The sequence below is a fragment of the Bombus affinis genome, chromosome 9 (genome assembly GCF_024516045.1).
Source record: "Bombus affinis isolate iyBomAffi1 chromosome 9, iyBomAffi1.2, whole genome shotgun sequence".
NCBI lineage: Eukaryota > Metazoa > Arthropoda > Insecta > Hymenoptera > Apidae > Bombus > Bombus affinis.
Window position 1 is genome coordinate 3,698,433 of NC_066352.1, and position 16,130 is coordinate 3,714,562.

The window sequence follows — 16,130 nt, forward strand, 5'->3', positions numbered from 1 at the left end:
TGAGACATTCATACCATGTCACGCATGCGCAGAATAAGAACCTTCTTGTTTCCCATGTTGATTTCTCACGACTCAATTTTCGAACAATTTCTTCTATACTTTCGATATATGAATATCGCTTAGTCTTAAGTCTCTGTTTATATGATCGTGGCATAGTATATGTTTTCTAAATTCCTTAAGGAAAGATAGTTATTTTATTGATAAAGTTGCTTAAACTGGTATACATGCTGATATGTAACTAGATATAGTGGAAACGTGTTTGCTGTGTTTGACGTGAGACGAGAGTAGAAAAATATTGGAAACAATGGCGGACGAAGAATTACCAGCGGGTTGGGAAAAACGTTTAAGCAGATCTACTGGTACGTTAATTTATTGAGTATTCAAGTAATTATCTAAAAAATACTTTAAAAAAATTAATTATTTACTTCATTATCATATTTTTTGTATTAGTTATGGTATTTCATTGTATCGGCTCTAGTATGGAACATACGGCCGGCATTTTTCCGGGAAACTTATATTACGCTTGCTAAAAGTTTGTTATTACAAACATAGTTGTTAACAAATTACGAAAATTTAACGAATGTATACGTTTTTTCTTTTATTGTGATAATATTACAGTCATTCACGAAACTAACATGGCATTAAATGTTTTGAAAAGTATATAGTTTTATTACGTCAAAAATGTTAAATAACTTGTCAATTTAAATAGATATTAATAATTTGATAGCTTTTATTTGTTATAAATATGATAATTTGTATAATAATATTTATTATATTCTAAGATATTTTGTAAACTATTTTGTATAATAATATAAAGCAGTATATTTAATATAATATAGACCATGATATATATTCCCTGACTTAAAACATCCATGATGTACTATTAATCAATATATTTTTTTATAGGACAACATTATTATTTAAATGTTTATACTAAAGAAAGTCAATGGGATAGGCCAGATAAACCAGCTGATCCATCTGGAAATAATAAGGGAGATGGTCCAGAAGAAGTTCAATGTTCTCATTTGTTAGTAAAACATTCAGGTTCTAGAAGACCATCTTCATGGCGAGAAGAAAATATCACAAGATCAAAGGAAGAAGCTCTTGAACTTATCAAATGTAGGATATCAATAACTTTTACTTTGTTTTATTCTATTGTAGCAATATAGTGGTGACCTTTATTATATGTTTTTATAATTTTGTTTACAAACCTAGCTTACAGAGAACAAATTGTGTCTGGAAAAGCAACATTTGCTGAACTTGCTTCAAAATATAGCGATTGTAGTTCAGCCAAGCGAGGTGGGGACTTGGGACCATTTAGTCGAGGTGCAATGCAAAAGCCTTTTGAACAAGCAGCATTTGCTCTCAAAGTTGGTGAATTGTCTTCACCAGTTCACACAGATAGTGGTATTCATATCATTCAGCGAACAGCATAAAATACACTAACCTCCAATAAAGTATTAAATTCTTTAAACAAAATTTCCCTCAGTTTTGCCGATAAAATATGCCCACGAGGTAGGAAATTTTCATAATTGTATTCAGAATTGCATATGTTTGCTTTCATGATGAACAATTTTTTATCTAAGGCAAGGTGTAAATTATATTTTCTCCTCATAATCCAATGTCCAGTTATATATTTATGTCTTCCAGCAATTTTAGCCCAAGTAGTATATTATAAAATTTTTATTCAATAATGTGTGCATACAGTGAAAACAACAAAAATTTTTATGAATGGCACAAGATAAAATAGATAAACTTTAGGTACACCTTTAACAGTATCTTTTAATCTAATTTGCTAACCTTACATTCCTTAAATGTGAAAAGATAAGCAATGATTAGATTAACAAATGTTTTTATTGGTTTTTATTTCATGTAAAATATAAAGTATTTTCTAAAAAAAGAAACAAATATTTAAATTTCGATTCTTTTCCTTTTCTAGTTTATTCTAATGTAAAAAGCATTTATTCTTCTTTTACATTGATCCAGTGCATCAATTATCATAAGTCTTAATGTGAATATTTGTAAACAATACAAATAAGAAGCATGAAAAACGAAGTTTGTTACATTCTCTTATATTACAGTGAAAAATGTTTTAGTAATCTTAAATTAAATTGCTAAATAAATTTCAAATGAAATGTTTTAATCTGCAAATAAGATGAATTTAACATTAATAAAATAAAATACAAATATGTATAATTACGAAGTTTTTGCTCAAACACGGACAGTTATTCATATCATAATTTTAGTATTATTGCAGCTTATTTTTTAAATAGATATACTACTTTTTATTACTCAGAAGACATTTATATACAATTTAGTTCAAGCATTTTTATTTATGTTTATTTCAGTTTTCATTATAAACAATTTTCTTTAAACACTAAACAATATAGAAATATGTATGTTCCTAAATTTTGTTAGATGTTGTAAACGTGTCATTAAAAATAGGGTCATCTAAAATCAATTAATGGTAAATTTTAATAAATATAAGACATACAGTTTTTATTTTATTTTAGTAGTTTTGCGAAAAAAAAATTCTTAATTCAAACGTGATATAAAAGAAACTTGTTCAGAGATTATAACATTCTCAAGTTTTCTAGTCTACCATCCTGAGAATTTGCTGTATTTCTAAAAACTGTGAATATTTGTGGAATACATTCTACTTATTATGTTAAGTTATATGTGTTATAATTGTTACAATTATTTCTTATTGTTTAGCTTACAATGCATTTAATTTAATCTATATGTATGTACAATATGTATGTGTGACTTTGTTCCTCAAAGATGTATTATGAAGTAAAATTAATGCAAATACGCAATACAATGCATTTATCTAAATCAATGAAACAGCACGTTTAAATTAAAATTAATTAGGGCATATACGGATCTTAATTGCTTTTTTAATACATATGATTATTATATGAGCGTTTGTGCATTCTGTTTTTAATAAAATCGTTACTTATGAATAAACTGCTATTTTCTCAATAGTAGTAATGATAAATGCATTATTCTATTAAAAAATGTATTCAAAAAGAACTACGAGAGACAATGAAATATATATAACAAACATTACGATGTAGTTTGCTTATTTGTGTCCTGAAATGACCGAATAATTGAAATTATAGCTTTTTCTTAATATGAATAAAAAAAATGACTGTGATCATAGGTTACTGTATCATCTTGATAGTTTTGGTTTAATTATTCAATGTCGAGTTGTTAATGTATACGCTGTGAGCGTATTACGTTATCTATTATTTGTATATATCGTCCTACAACCAAAGGAAATCCGTTATTCAATCACTTCCCTCTCAGTTGGGAACCCCACATGAAGCTTGTTTTAAATCATTATATAATCACAAGTATGAGCATATATTCGCTTGTACTAAGGGGTCAGAATATGATTGGCACAATATTCTAGAGGACGTTGCATATCTACAATGTTGTATACGCTTTAAATATAAACGATTATCGCGGTTCAGTAGGTCAGCTTAAAGGTGACAAGCTTGTACTACATTCTTTTTAAATCACTTTCTTTTAGTAAAACAATAGATGAACATTTTTGTTAATTAAGAATTAGAATCTTAGAAAAAAGATACATATTTGTAAGAAACAGGAGTCAAGGTTAATAACATTTTATTTTTGAACTTATTTTGTTGTTTTGACTGGTTAATTATTGTTATTATGCATGTATATCCATTTATTTATTGCATATTTATCATTAGATAATAATATCAACTGCCTCTACGACAAATGATCATTCATGATCATGCTAAAATTGTTCAATGACAATTTTCTCTAATTTTTAGACAGTTTATTTAAATAAATTGGTCACGTTATTCATGAAATCGCGATAGTACATGCAAGTTTTGTACGATCTCGTGATTAAGATCATACGGCTTATTCTTTCTCCTCGTGAACACATGTTCCATTGCTTCGATAATAAAAAAGAAATAAAGTAATTGTAACAAGAAGGAGGAAATTTTGAAATATGATACGCTTTTGATACACGAATGTAATAAAAGTGGATATCACTAATGCATCGGTGGAGTACACGCACAATTTAATTGGCTATTTTTGTATAGTTTATGTCGAGGTATTTATTACTGGGTAGTAAAAACTCGAGATAATATCAATTTTGAAAACCAAAATTAAATTTTTTGTGTTAAAAGGTCATTAATTACATAGAGAAGATATATATTATAAATTAAATACAATAATTGAATAATCATGATTAATTGCAATAATATGTACATATTATATTTTATAATCGTTTGATTTACAGTTTATTTTCCATTTATGAAATAATATGATTATCTATATAGATAAGCGTTTATTGTAATTCTTATTCTATGACAAAAGTATGTTAATTTTCCTTTTTCCTATATAAATTAATTTATATCTTTTTATAAGGAAATGTCTACAATATATCGCTGTATACGTATTAATTATGATGGCTTCTTCAAAAGTATCGTTAAATATCTCTCACATTAATTATTTACTATTATTTATCGTCGTGTCTAAGGAAAATTGACGTAAATGATTTCATAATTCGCATATGAACGAACTAGTTTCACTGAGGTAACTTTCGGAAGAAAATCGGTTACTTTGTAGTAAATTACTTTCTACGTGTCAGCAATGGACGACATATTAAATTTTATGATTAATATTAATTTTGACGATTCTATGAAGTGGTCTAACAAGGAAAAGTGAAAAATTCCGATTTTAATTTTAATTTCAAAATTTATGTTATCGTAAAACTTGATGAATTATATAGATAGTAAATTAGTTTTTTAATGAAAATTTAAACGAAATCAGCGCTTATAACTTTTGCAGTTTTTTAACGTTTTGGAAATTTCCAAGTTACAAGGTTCTTTGTTCGTAAATAAAAAAAAATTATTAAGATTGATTTTATTTTTAAACGTGGAATTTAAATTTGTCGGTATGGCATGATACTTAAGATATAATAACGAACGTTTTCGAAAAATGATTTAAATTGAAGGAAGATATTTCTTAACAGATAAAAACACGAGGATGATACACATATTTCAAAATGTCAATTTTATGACTAAGATCGGTTTCATAATTATCAGCGCATCTGGTACATAGTATGTGTAAATATTTAGCTATATTGTGTGCACGAGGGTTTCTTAATCCGTAGAATTTATAAGGTTCTTTTCCATTTCACGTACTTCACATTCCGATATTAATTTGAAAAAAATAGTATTTTCGTAATCGACAATTATCTGAATTTGTCATTTGAATCACGTGGATGACATTTTATTGAGTATGATTCACATTTGTTATTGTATATGTTTGCTACAAAATAAACAAACAATCATATAGTAATTATCTAAAGATGGATTCTAGGATTAAATTAGGATTAAACTCATTTATTGATAATAAACGAAAAGTATAATTATCTACTTTTAATGTAATCTTTACCTAAGTTATTTTTTAATTGTTTATAACGAACGTAATAAGATACGATATTCCAGTAAACGTTAATTTTTAAATAACGATATAATACAAAGGTAAAATACTTTATAAAATTATTTAAGGACGTTCGAAATTTGTAATTTTTTCATTGAATATTTGTAGTTTATCATTTTCTTCGGGTTCATCTCATTCTTTATTTCAGATTTTTAACATTGTTTACAACTGTTTAATACAATGTAAATGTCCCTACAAACAAAAATCTACCCAAAATACACATATTTTATCATGATAGTATAACAAATCGAATATCGTGGGAATCAGTGTATCGTTCACAGCATACTAAACTTAAAACGCAGGGTGTCCTTTTAAAGGAAGTTTAAATAATTGAGATTATTATATGATTACGATGCATATAAATTACATATTATATAATGAATCTCCGTTGTGTTATATCAGGCACGTTCTGTTCAACTTAAAAGATGAAAACGTGAAACAGATGACTATTATGATATAGTGATAAGTTAATCATTTAATGAATATATAAAAATAATAATTGAACTTTTAAGACATTATGCAGATTAGGATTTAAGATTAGGATTAGGATTAGATTTAGGATGTTATTTGTTAATGAAACATTTTTGTAGACTTCTTTGAGACGAATTTGATAAAAGTTTTTCCACATTCAGCTTTTTTAATGTAGTATTGATTCATGTGAGTAACAAAAACGTATTTTCAGAACTCGAAGTGTTATGCTTTATGTTAAAAATTTAAAAAATGTTATACATTTTAAATATCTTTTATTGGAACAATTTCTATTCACTTATATTAAAATTATTAAAATTCGTGTATGGTTCTGTATTGCTATTTGTTACTTTGAGCTTTGAATATCGAAGATTTTAATTGGCATCTTCGTTATTGATTTATCTGTTAACACGTATATTTTATTTTGGGAACTTAGAATATATGAAAATTGCTTCGAGGGAAATTTTATTTATTTAAATAATTGGTGTAACTTCATAAATTTTATATATGTACAGAAAACACTTGTTTAAGTTGCTTGAACAATCTGAGTGATCTGAATGATTATTTTGATTGAAATGATTGGTTGAAATTTTTACGACTTATTTAAAAAAATCATCTTAAATATCTAAAATTTTGCTTCGAATTCTATTTAAAGAATTTAAAGAATTTGAAGTAAGGTTATATCGTCTTTGCTAATTTTATGTACACACTTGTTCGAAATAAAATTATCGATCATTCAATAATTCTCAATCAATATTTTTCATTCTTGAACTTTATTTTAAATTTACATTCATATCATTTTTTATTATCAGTTTAAATAATGTAAAAATATATCTCCCTTTTCTCATAGGATTTTTTACGGATAAAAAATGATTGTTTTACGTTAATTTCGTTTCTTGTTTTACAGATGACTACAGCCAAATACATCTTTACTGGTGGGCAATCGAGGAAATGCAATATGTTGTCTATTATCAGTTGCATTATGTTTATAGTTTGCTAGAATGTATTGTCAACGTATGACATAACTTGGTTGTTTGCATCACGATTCGTGCCTTATCTTCTCTACTTTGCTTATATTGGCAAAATACGTTGTTGTAATAATAAATGACAAACATAATTCTTATATTCAGGAGTAGCTATATAATGCTAAAAAAATATGTATATTCTCGCATGGATGATTTTCGCCGCAGAAGTCGCAGACGCTTAACAAACAGATTTATATTGAGGCTTATATAATCACATAGAAATTTACACACATGCTTAAGCATTTTTAAGAAAACATGAGACAAGTTACGCCGCTTACACTAGAATAACGTGTTAGTATCTATAAAAAAAAACAGTAAAAATAAAACAAGGTTAATGCCAGGTAAAAATTTTAATCACTGAGTAAAGCCACACGTGCATTTGCACGCGTTGTTTGAATTCGTCATACGATAACATTCTCAATCGTGTGAAAATGTTTATTAATAGGTGCTCTACGTTTTTATGAAAAGTCGATAAAAAAGAGAAACTTTTCTAATGGTTCATGTTTCACTCAATAGGGAAAAATGCATTTTCCCCTAGTAATGTAATCGTATCGATATTCATTGCAGTGCATTGTTTTGATGAGCCACCTAAAATTAAGGAATCAGAAAAATTGTTCCTCGAGGTTTCTATACGATGATCAACGATGATCTATTTTAACCTTGGACAAGTTCAAGTTACATCATCGATGGAGAGCTCGCAAATAATTTCCGTGGATGGTTCGTGACCGGCAAGTACCATGGCAACACGGACAGACAAGAATTTTCCGGCATGTAACGATCAACTGGACCTACGATCACATCGGATAATCACTTTGAAGCTAGAGGTGGGGAATCGTAGCAGTCGAAGAGCGCGGGGTAAGCGACGCGTGCGCTGAAACGCTTCTCTACATAAATATCGCAGCCACGCTCCTACGGTAGTAACACGGACCGTGCTATCAGACGCTCGTTGCCTTCATGACCAGTGCCTTTTAACTCTTTCCAACAACACAACACGATAGGACGCAACGCGCAACTCCGTTTCACAATCATCGATCAAACGATCAGCCAGAATACCAGTACTCTGCACGATCGCTGGACCAGCGATAACACCAGTGAGTATCACACTGATCCTCCTCTTTATATAGATATTGCATCGATTTTCGATCAAACTGATATGTTTTTTATTTAAAAAAAGGGAAAATATTTCGAATTTACACTTTTTTTTTTTAGCATAGATTTTAGATATTAATTTGAGTAGGATGATACAGTTAAATCTATGTGATTGTTGTGATAAAGGATTTTATAGTATTTCATAGAATTGAGTGGATTAATGCACGATTAAAAGAAATTTGAAAACCGTATTTGTAGCAAGAAAGGAATTATTGTTAGAAATACTAAGCAATTTATTCTCATTGGTTTCTTTATCGTATAACTTTTTCTTTAAGTATTGTTTTCTTTAAGTATTGCGTTAGTAAAGAAAGAAGTACTATTTATAAAATGACGGTGTTGACAATAGTTCGTCATTGAAGTATACAGTTCAATTCATACTTTAATTATATTTTAATCTATTCTATGCCATACAATATTTGATTTATTACTTTTTACATTGAAGTACCCTGATATAAAATTGAGACTGGCAATCTTCTAGGATTTACATTTTTTGCTAATTACAATGAACAACAGAAACAGTTCTCAATGAAAAGAGAACACTAATGTTTCAGTAAAATTTCAGTTAAAAACGATCTAATGTGTTTTTCCACCATTTAAGTGGAAAAAGCGGAATTATCATTCATGTTAATTAAAAGTAAAGGAAAAAGCAAAGGAAAATAGTAATAGATACAGTGTGTACGTTTATGTGTACTTTACAAAAATTAAAATGTAAATTGTTAGTAAAAAGCCTTGTAGGAGTATAGAGGCTATAAATTTGAAGATTACTTAACAAGTTTTTTTGCTAATCATAGTAACAGAATAATCTTCTCTCGTAGTTTGTTTTGTAATATTTATCTTTAAGAATTAACTTTTCTATTTCCACATAACTCTAATAGCTGCCTGAGGCTACGGTTATTGTGGATTGGTATTCGGGCGAATTGATGTTCTGGCGAATGAAACATCTGAAGATAGCAATGCACACGCTCATAAAAGGTTTATATACATATTTAATTACATTGTCGTATTGAATTCGTTAGAATGTCAATTCGTCAGAATACGCATTTGCTGTAACCTTATCTTTGCGCTAATGGCTATACCCTATTAAAATGATAAAAATAATTAGTTCCTAATCATTTTTTCATAATAATAATATAATTTCTCTGAATTATTTTTTTTACAATGATTAACTATAAAAATATTAGTTGCTTCTTTAGCGTTTTAGTTTAATATTATTCAGAATATTCATTAGATGAGTAGCTTTTTTCCAAAAATAATTCAACTTTTTTTAATTTTTTCACGATAACTTTTGCAATAAATTTTTTTATAATAATGATGCAGTTTTCTTGAATTACATTTTCGCAATAAATTTTACAATGCGTCTTTTGCAATAATAGTGTAACTTTTTGTTTTTAACAATAATAATTAATTATAAAGTTATTAGTAGCTACTTTAGCAGTTTAGTTTAGCATTATGTGGAATATTCATTTGACAGGCGATATCTAAACTCTTGCTTTATAATGAGAACGATTACATATCTTCTCGCTAGTTGAACAAAGAACGAACAAAGAGCATCTTACGCTCGCGCTGGACAGAAGAAAGCTATGATACCTTAAATCATGATACGTATATAAATATATTTCATTGGCATGGTAGATAAAACGGAATTTCCTTGAAATTATGCGCTTGCATTTGAAATAACATCGAGCTCTTCTGCGAATATTCAAATCATAAAACTATACGTTAATCGAATAAATTCTTCCTTTTTGTACATTTTTTTTTTTTTTTTTTTTTTTTGTAATCGAATAGAGTTGTTACATGAAATTATTTGTATTTTGTGTAATAAAAATCTGATCTTGTATAAGATTAGTGCTATCAAATTACTATATTATTATAAAATAATCTATATTAAACATAATAATTTGTTAGATACTATAAAATTATATTCCTATAAAAATTAGTATTTATATAGTAAGCATTATTAGTAGTGGATTATTGTGTTGTGTAAAACAAAACAATAAAATCATTGTATTATAATCATTCATCGTGAAATAGTGGTAATACTAATTTAGAATTTTAAGATAAAGATATTATACAGCAACTACATGGGAGCAGTGTTCCGTTATTTCTTTTTACATAAACCGAGTGAATCTATTTATACATTTTAATTGGTGTCATTTTGCAGTCATTCGAGTTGAAATAATGCTTATCTCTACTTACGTCTAACGAAATGAAATTATGCGACAATCAGTTAGAGTATCTCTCTCCCCATGTTTCTTCTTCGTTTCTTTACGACGCTCGATTATAGCTCTTTCTAAATCTCTTATACATATTTTTATACTCTTCGTATTTTTCTGCTATACTCTCTATTTCTTCTTCTCTCTTATTAGGAAATGTATGAATATATTGTGTGTGTTATATAAAACATTTTGAAATCTTCTTTAGCTCTGTAATGAGACACGATTATCGTTAAAGTTTGAAGCGAATCTGGAAATGTAATATAGAAGTTACAATATATTTATCGCAAACATATGCTTCATAGATATCACCAAAGTATCTGAACAGTGAATTCTATTCATTTACTAACAAGCCAGTATTTAGTGCGATTTTCAGCATTAATTATATGTTTAACACTGCTATTTATTCTTATATTAACCTTTTATTAAATATATATTTGCAGTATTTTTTAACTTCCATATACATTTTCAGATTATTCCAAATTTTGTCAATGTAATCAGTCTCTTATTACAGTGCTAATGAAATTTCAAAAAGTTTTGTATAATATGTGGGATATACTCATAAAAATGTTTTATGTAAATGTTCAAATATTTCTGTGAGCCACTGTTATATATATATATATATATATATATATATATATATATATACATTTATTTGCTTTTCAATCTCCTTATTTTATATTGTTTCAATACGCTACAACCACTTGTAGTAATATAGTCGATTTCAATACTCCTCTTCAATTAGGCGTACGTAAATGAATGCATTTTTATCGATTTTTTCAGTGACGGTCAGGATTAAACCGGCAGTTGAAGTAGTGGAAGTAAGACACTGACCTACATCGTTAAAATAGAAGTTGTCGAATTGTATGAAATTTTCATTCAGGATATCGACGGTTTGCATTTCAACCGATTGAACCGTGCTCCAACGAACTACGTGAAATATGATATAGCATCTAGCGCATTCGAATATACGCGTTCAGTCACGATAGTGATTGCTATGATTCCGGGAACCGTGTTTCATGTGGAGAAAGAAAAGCAGATACAGGACATAATGTTTTGCGACATTAATCGTTAATACGCCGATTTAACATGTCTCTAAGAATCGCGATTTATTCCTAACTGTAATTAACTAACGTCTTATTCCTGCATAATTCGCGTGGAAAATTTTTTTTGTAGTTATCTTATCCATTAGTCGATTATTCTTTGCATGCAATGCATTCAAACCATCTCAAGGATAAAACCATCTCATTTACTTCGATTCATAAAGTATGATCACTTCTTCTATCTTTTTTAACGATTAGCTTACTTTTATGTATTTTCTATTTCCAGAATTAAGAGTACTATGTTTCATTGGGATTACTCTTAACCCCATTACGGCGCAATAAAATAACGAAAAATTCGGAACGAACGATTTCGAAAATAATTATCTCTTTATCTTCAAAATTTTCATTGCATACATATTTTCGACTTTTCATAAAAAGTAAATATTGATAATTATAATATAATTATAATATATTAAAAGTAAATATTGATAATTATAATATAATTATAATATATTAAAAGTAAATATTGATAATTATAATATTAAAATATAATATACAGTGAAATTTATAGCACTATAATTATTTATATGAATTACCTAGAATTATACAAATTCTACAACTTATGTATTACATTTATAGGAATTTGTAGAAATAGTTCTCTGTCCAATAGAGTCTCTGTCCAATTGAACTGTGAAAGGACTAATAATCCTCCCTAATTATTTTAATTACTTTGTCACACGGATCTTTTGGATGTAACAATTTCACAGTACGTAATGAATTATAATATAGTATTTACATTTGCGAGTAAAACAAATTTAACCGTTGAGTCATTTTCATTAAGTTTCTAGTTGGAGGACAAACTAGTTAACAAGTTAAATAGTGTATAGACGTAAATGTTTTTCTTGGTAATTTCATGATTATAACAAACATGCGTGTCCGGTATTATGTTGGAAACCATGTGGTGGTGTCATTAAAACATCACCGATGTTTTCTCGCGTATTAAGTGTCGTGAGAACCATATTCGATACTTATATTTGTCTATATATCCGCGTCCCTGTAATTTAGCCGATGGTGTTGGTAACAAACAACAACTTCCGTAAACAGTTTAACCAGTTTGACTTAACTAGTTTTCTACGCTTTGATAAGCCTTTATCTTTTGTGGATTAATTTCATCCCATATTACTAAGTGTTGATCACGGGTAAAAATAGAATAACAAGAATATTTCTTAATAAAAATCAGCTTCTATGAATGAAACTCTATTCTAAATTAAATAAAAAGAAAAATGAAAGTTAATGTTTTCAAAATAACTCATTAATTATTTTAATCGAACTTTAAACAAAAAAAAAGATGGAAATATATGTTAAATAATATTTGTTAACGATACCTTTGATTTAATATGTTTAGTTCATTTGTGTTTACTTCATAAAATGATGAAATGACATCATATGTTAATAGCAAGAGTATTATGTTAATTAGCCAAGACTGTTTTAGACACAGAAATGTGATTGGGAAGTGGAATTCTTCTAGGTTGTTTGTGAATATTTCAAGGTGATAACCATTCCTGAATAAAACATCTTCATTGTTCATAAAGCCTGAGAATTATTCCATGTATTTTGAGGTAAATACAAGCTTGAAAAAATATTTGAATTAATCTGAAATAGTTTATCACACAGTAACGACACTCCGTTGTATCTGATTATTACGAAATATAGTATACACTATTGCTTTCTAATTCGTTATATAATGTAACAAACACGAACTATGGTATAACTAGTTTGCAGCGAGACTTATTAATCGAAGACTTAAATCGTGTATAACCACATATACTCGATAAGTATTCAACATCGATCTATTACTTTGTTTCGTATGAAAACCGTCATTTTACGAAATAGATATATATTTTCATGTAATCTAATTAGATAATTTCATACACCCATTGTACCTACAGTAACGTCCAAAAGTTTCGCCAGTCAAATAGATTTTTCATTTTAATATCTGAAAATGATATTTTAAAGAATTTGGCTAATATTATATAATAGTGTTTATCTATTCTACTATTTTCCTTTGCTCACCATAACCTTACATTCGATATTAACAGTAATTCTTTACAATGAAATATAAAATGAAAAATCCATTTAACTGACGAATCTTTGCATGTCACTGTACTACATGAAGTGTTAAATATCGGGTTAATGTATGGCCAAGAAAAATAATTCGCAAAAACTGAGCCAAGGCGACTGACAGACGTGAAGGATTTGCACGCACGTGATTCTTTTTTTCCGTTCTACGTGGCACACTGAACCCATGTGAGGCCGCGAATCCACATAATGATGGAGGATTGGGTCATCGGGTCTGGTGAATCGCGTGGATATGTTTTCGCAAGTTTCCATGACGATAGAACGTCGACAGTGAATCGATCCAACGTTCTTTCGTATTAACAAGAATGGAAGTGATAGCAATGGGGGCCGCGGTAACACGTGTAATCATCGGACGACGCGTGTTTGTTCCGAAAACTAAAGAAAGTGTGTCGCCAGACTGTTGCAAACGCTCCGTAATCATAACAGGCCTGCGATCGTCTATTCAGACACGAACGCGCTCCAGAAATATTGTATTATCTGCCATCTTGACGAGCGGATTACAGAGATTATTGTGTGTTTCGTGTGGTAACTTGCGCCCTTTGCTGCATAATAGTCATTGTGTGCAGAAATTTCTAGATCGGCTCATGAAAATATTTTTTTCGATGGAAAATGGGTTTATCGCAATTTTATCGTTTGATTGATTTCAGTAAAAAAGGAATATAATAAAAATAGAAGATTCAGTCGGTTACGTCCAATTAAATATTTCTTTATTAACGCGTTAGTGAATAAGTTATGAAAGTTTTTATGAAGGAGATTCTTTCGTTACTTTTGTTAGTATATTATTAATATATATTACGAGATAAGATAATTCGTAATTTTGGTAATACATAAGAGCGACTGATAATAATTTGGTAATACTGAAGAGCGACATAGTTGCAGGAAATTTATTTTGCGATTTTAGCTGTGTTCCACTGATCTTCTTAAGCAAGTAATATCTGGGGTGGGTCACTACTCTGTTCACCTAAAATATCTCTGCTATTTTAAATGTCAAGAAAACGCAAATAATACTGTTCAACGAAGGGACTAATTTCAAAGAAAGGAATAAATTTTAATTAGAATTGATCAAAATAATTACAATTTCGTATCAAATTTTCTAAGAAAATTATTTATCCTAATATTTGTTCTCCAATGAAAATAAAAGTATTGTGACATACATTTGTTTTCGACTGGATCGCTCAACTTTAAAGTAGGAGATTAAAGAGTTTGGAAATATTCTGAAACAATCCCTATTTCAATTATAAAAGCTTAGTTTCGAAATCGAAAGTGTATACGTATGTTTGATAACATATCGAATGCCACGGTTTGCAATAATACATTTTGTTGAACATGGTGTAAGGTGTAATCGATCGTCCGTAGGTACAAAGATGTAGAACGTTCTCATTTAAACTCTTCGAAAATAGAAGGAAAGTATCGACTGTTCTGAAAACAATGTTATTTCTTTATGATACATTTCTCTAATACATACAATGACTCAACGATATTCAATTTACGAATTTAATACTGTTACGCTAATCTATTACAAAGTTTGTTTTTCTTATCAGTGTATATTTGTTAAATAACTGACTTATTCATCAGAATAATCAGATATAATAGATCATTTTAGATATATCGTCGTTATCATTGAATTTTGAAATGGAAAATTTGCTAAAAGCAAGTTAACAAAGATTACGTTTGACTATTAAGACAACAATCAAATTTTTGTATACACAATTCAGTGTTTGAAAATTCAACATTTTAGTCAAGAACAAAAGATATGAAAATAGATTCGATATCTTTGGAAGATTTTCCCATACTTCAAGCGTACAACTATCACGTTCGTCCTTGCTTAAATCTTATCAATGAACAAATATTGTCTTCTCGTAAGATTCTTAACTGTAAAACCTATATATTTATCATTATGTTTACAGAATAGAGAACAACAAATTCAATTGTTTCAAAAACAGATGAAATCTATGCCTCTTAATCACATACTTTTAATCTTATCGTTAAATAAATATTGTTTCTTTTCTAATGACAACCCAATATCAGAAAAATAGGTATACGTTCGATTATATGAGTATATTTATACGTAGAAAATAGAAAATCACATGGCAATGAATACATGCAAGAATACATAAGATCGTGGTGCGATGTCCGACGTGGAATATGAACCTTCATTCTGATCGAGTGAGCATCTTGAGGATGACGAGATGTTTCCGCGCCGCTCTTCTACCCGGAAGCCAAATGCACTTTCAATCTAGTGCACTTCGGACCGAAAACTATTTTCGTGTCTGTTATCTATACCTACCGTTGCTTTCGAACGTCAGTTGAGCTGTATGCAATATGTTCACCTGCCAATTGCATTTGGCAAACTTCAATGCCCACTATGATCGCACTATCTTAACACCGGATAAATTCTCTAAATGTTACATTATTCGAATTAAGTTGTACGTTATCTCAATACCATCACATTTATTTATATTGTACTGAATGTTAGCTTAACTTACATTATTTGTCAGTTTCAGTAATGTACTGCCTTGTCCTCCTAGAATTATCATAGCATCATATCTTTAATAGCTAAGGAAATGAAATGTTGGGTCATGGTCAATTTCTCCTCTATAACACAA

At 28.8% G+C, this 16,130-nt stretch overlaps 2 protein-coding genes across 2 annotated transcripts in view; both read left to right on the forward strand.

Moving 5' to 3' along the window:
- The first annotated feature begins 127 nt into the window (after positions 1 to 127).
- Positions 128 to 16,130, forward strand: part of LOC126920054 (putative peptidyl-prolyl cis-trans isomerase dodo) — an 18,268-nt gene continuing 2,265 nt past the window's right edge. Inside the window, exons 1-5 of the mRNA XM_050729945.1 lie at positions 128 to 359; positions 907 to 1,119; positions 1,216 to 3,491; positions 6,863 to 8,071; positions 11,126 to 11,163. Of these exons, the coding sequence (XP_050585902.1) occupies positions 305 to 359; positions 907 to 1,119; positions 1,216 to 1,436 (489 nt within the window). The 5' untranslated portion in view covers positions 128 to 304 and the 3' untranslated portion in view covers positions 1,437 to 3,491; positions 6,863 to 8,071; positions 11,126 to 11,163. The remainder of the gene's footprint in view (positions 360 to 906; positions 1,120 to 1,215; positions 3,492 to 6,862; positions 8,072 to 11,125; positions 11,164 to 16,130) is intronic.
- Positions 7,910 to 16,130, forward strand: part of LOC126920049 (glutamine synthetase 2 cytoplasmic) — a 20,625-nt gene continuing 12,404 nt past the window's right edge. Inside the window, exon 1 of the mRNA XM_050729933.1 lies at positions 7,910 to 8,071. The gene's annotated coding sequence lies outside the window, so the exon portion shown is untranslated. The remainder of the gene's footprint in view (positions 8,072 to 16,130) is intronic.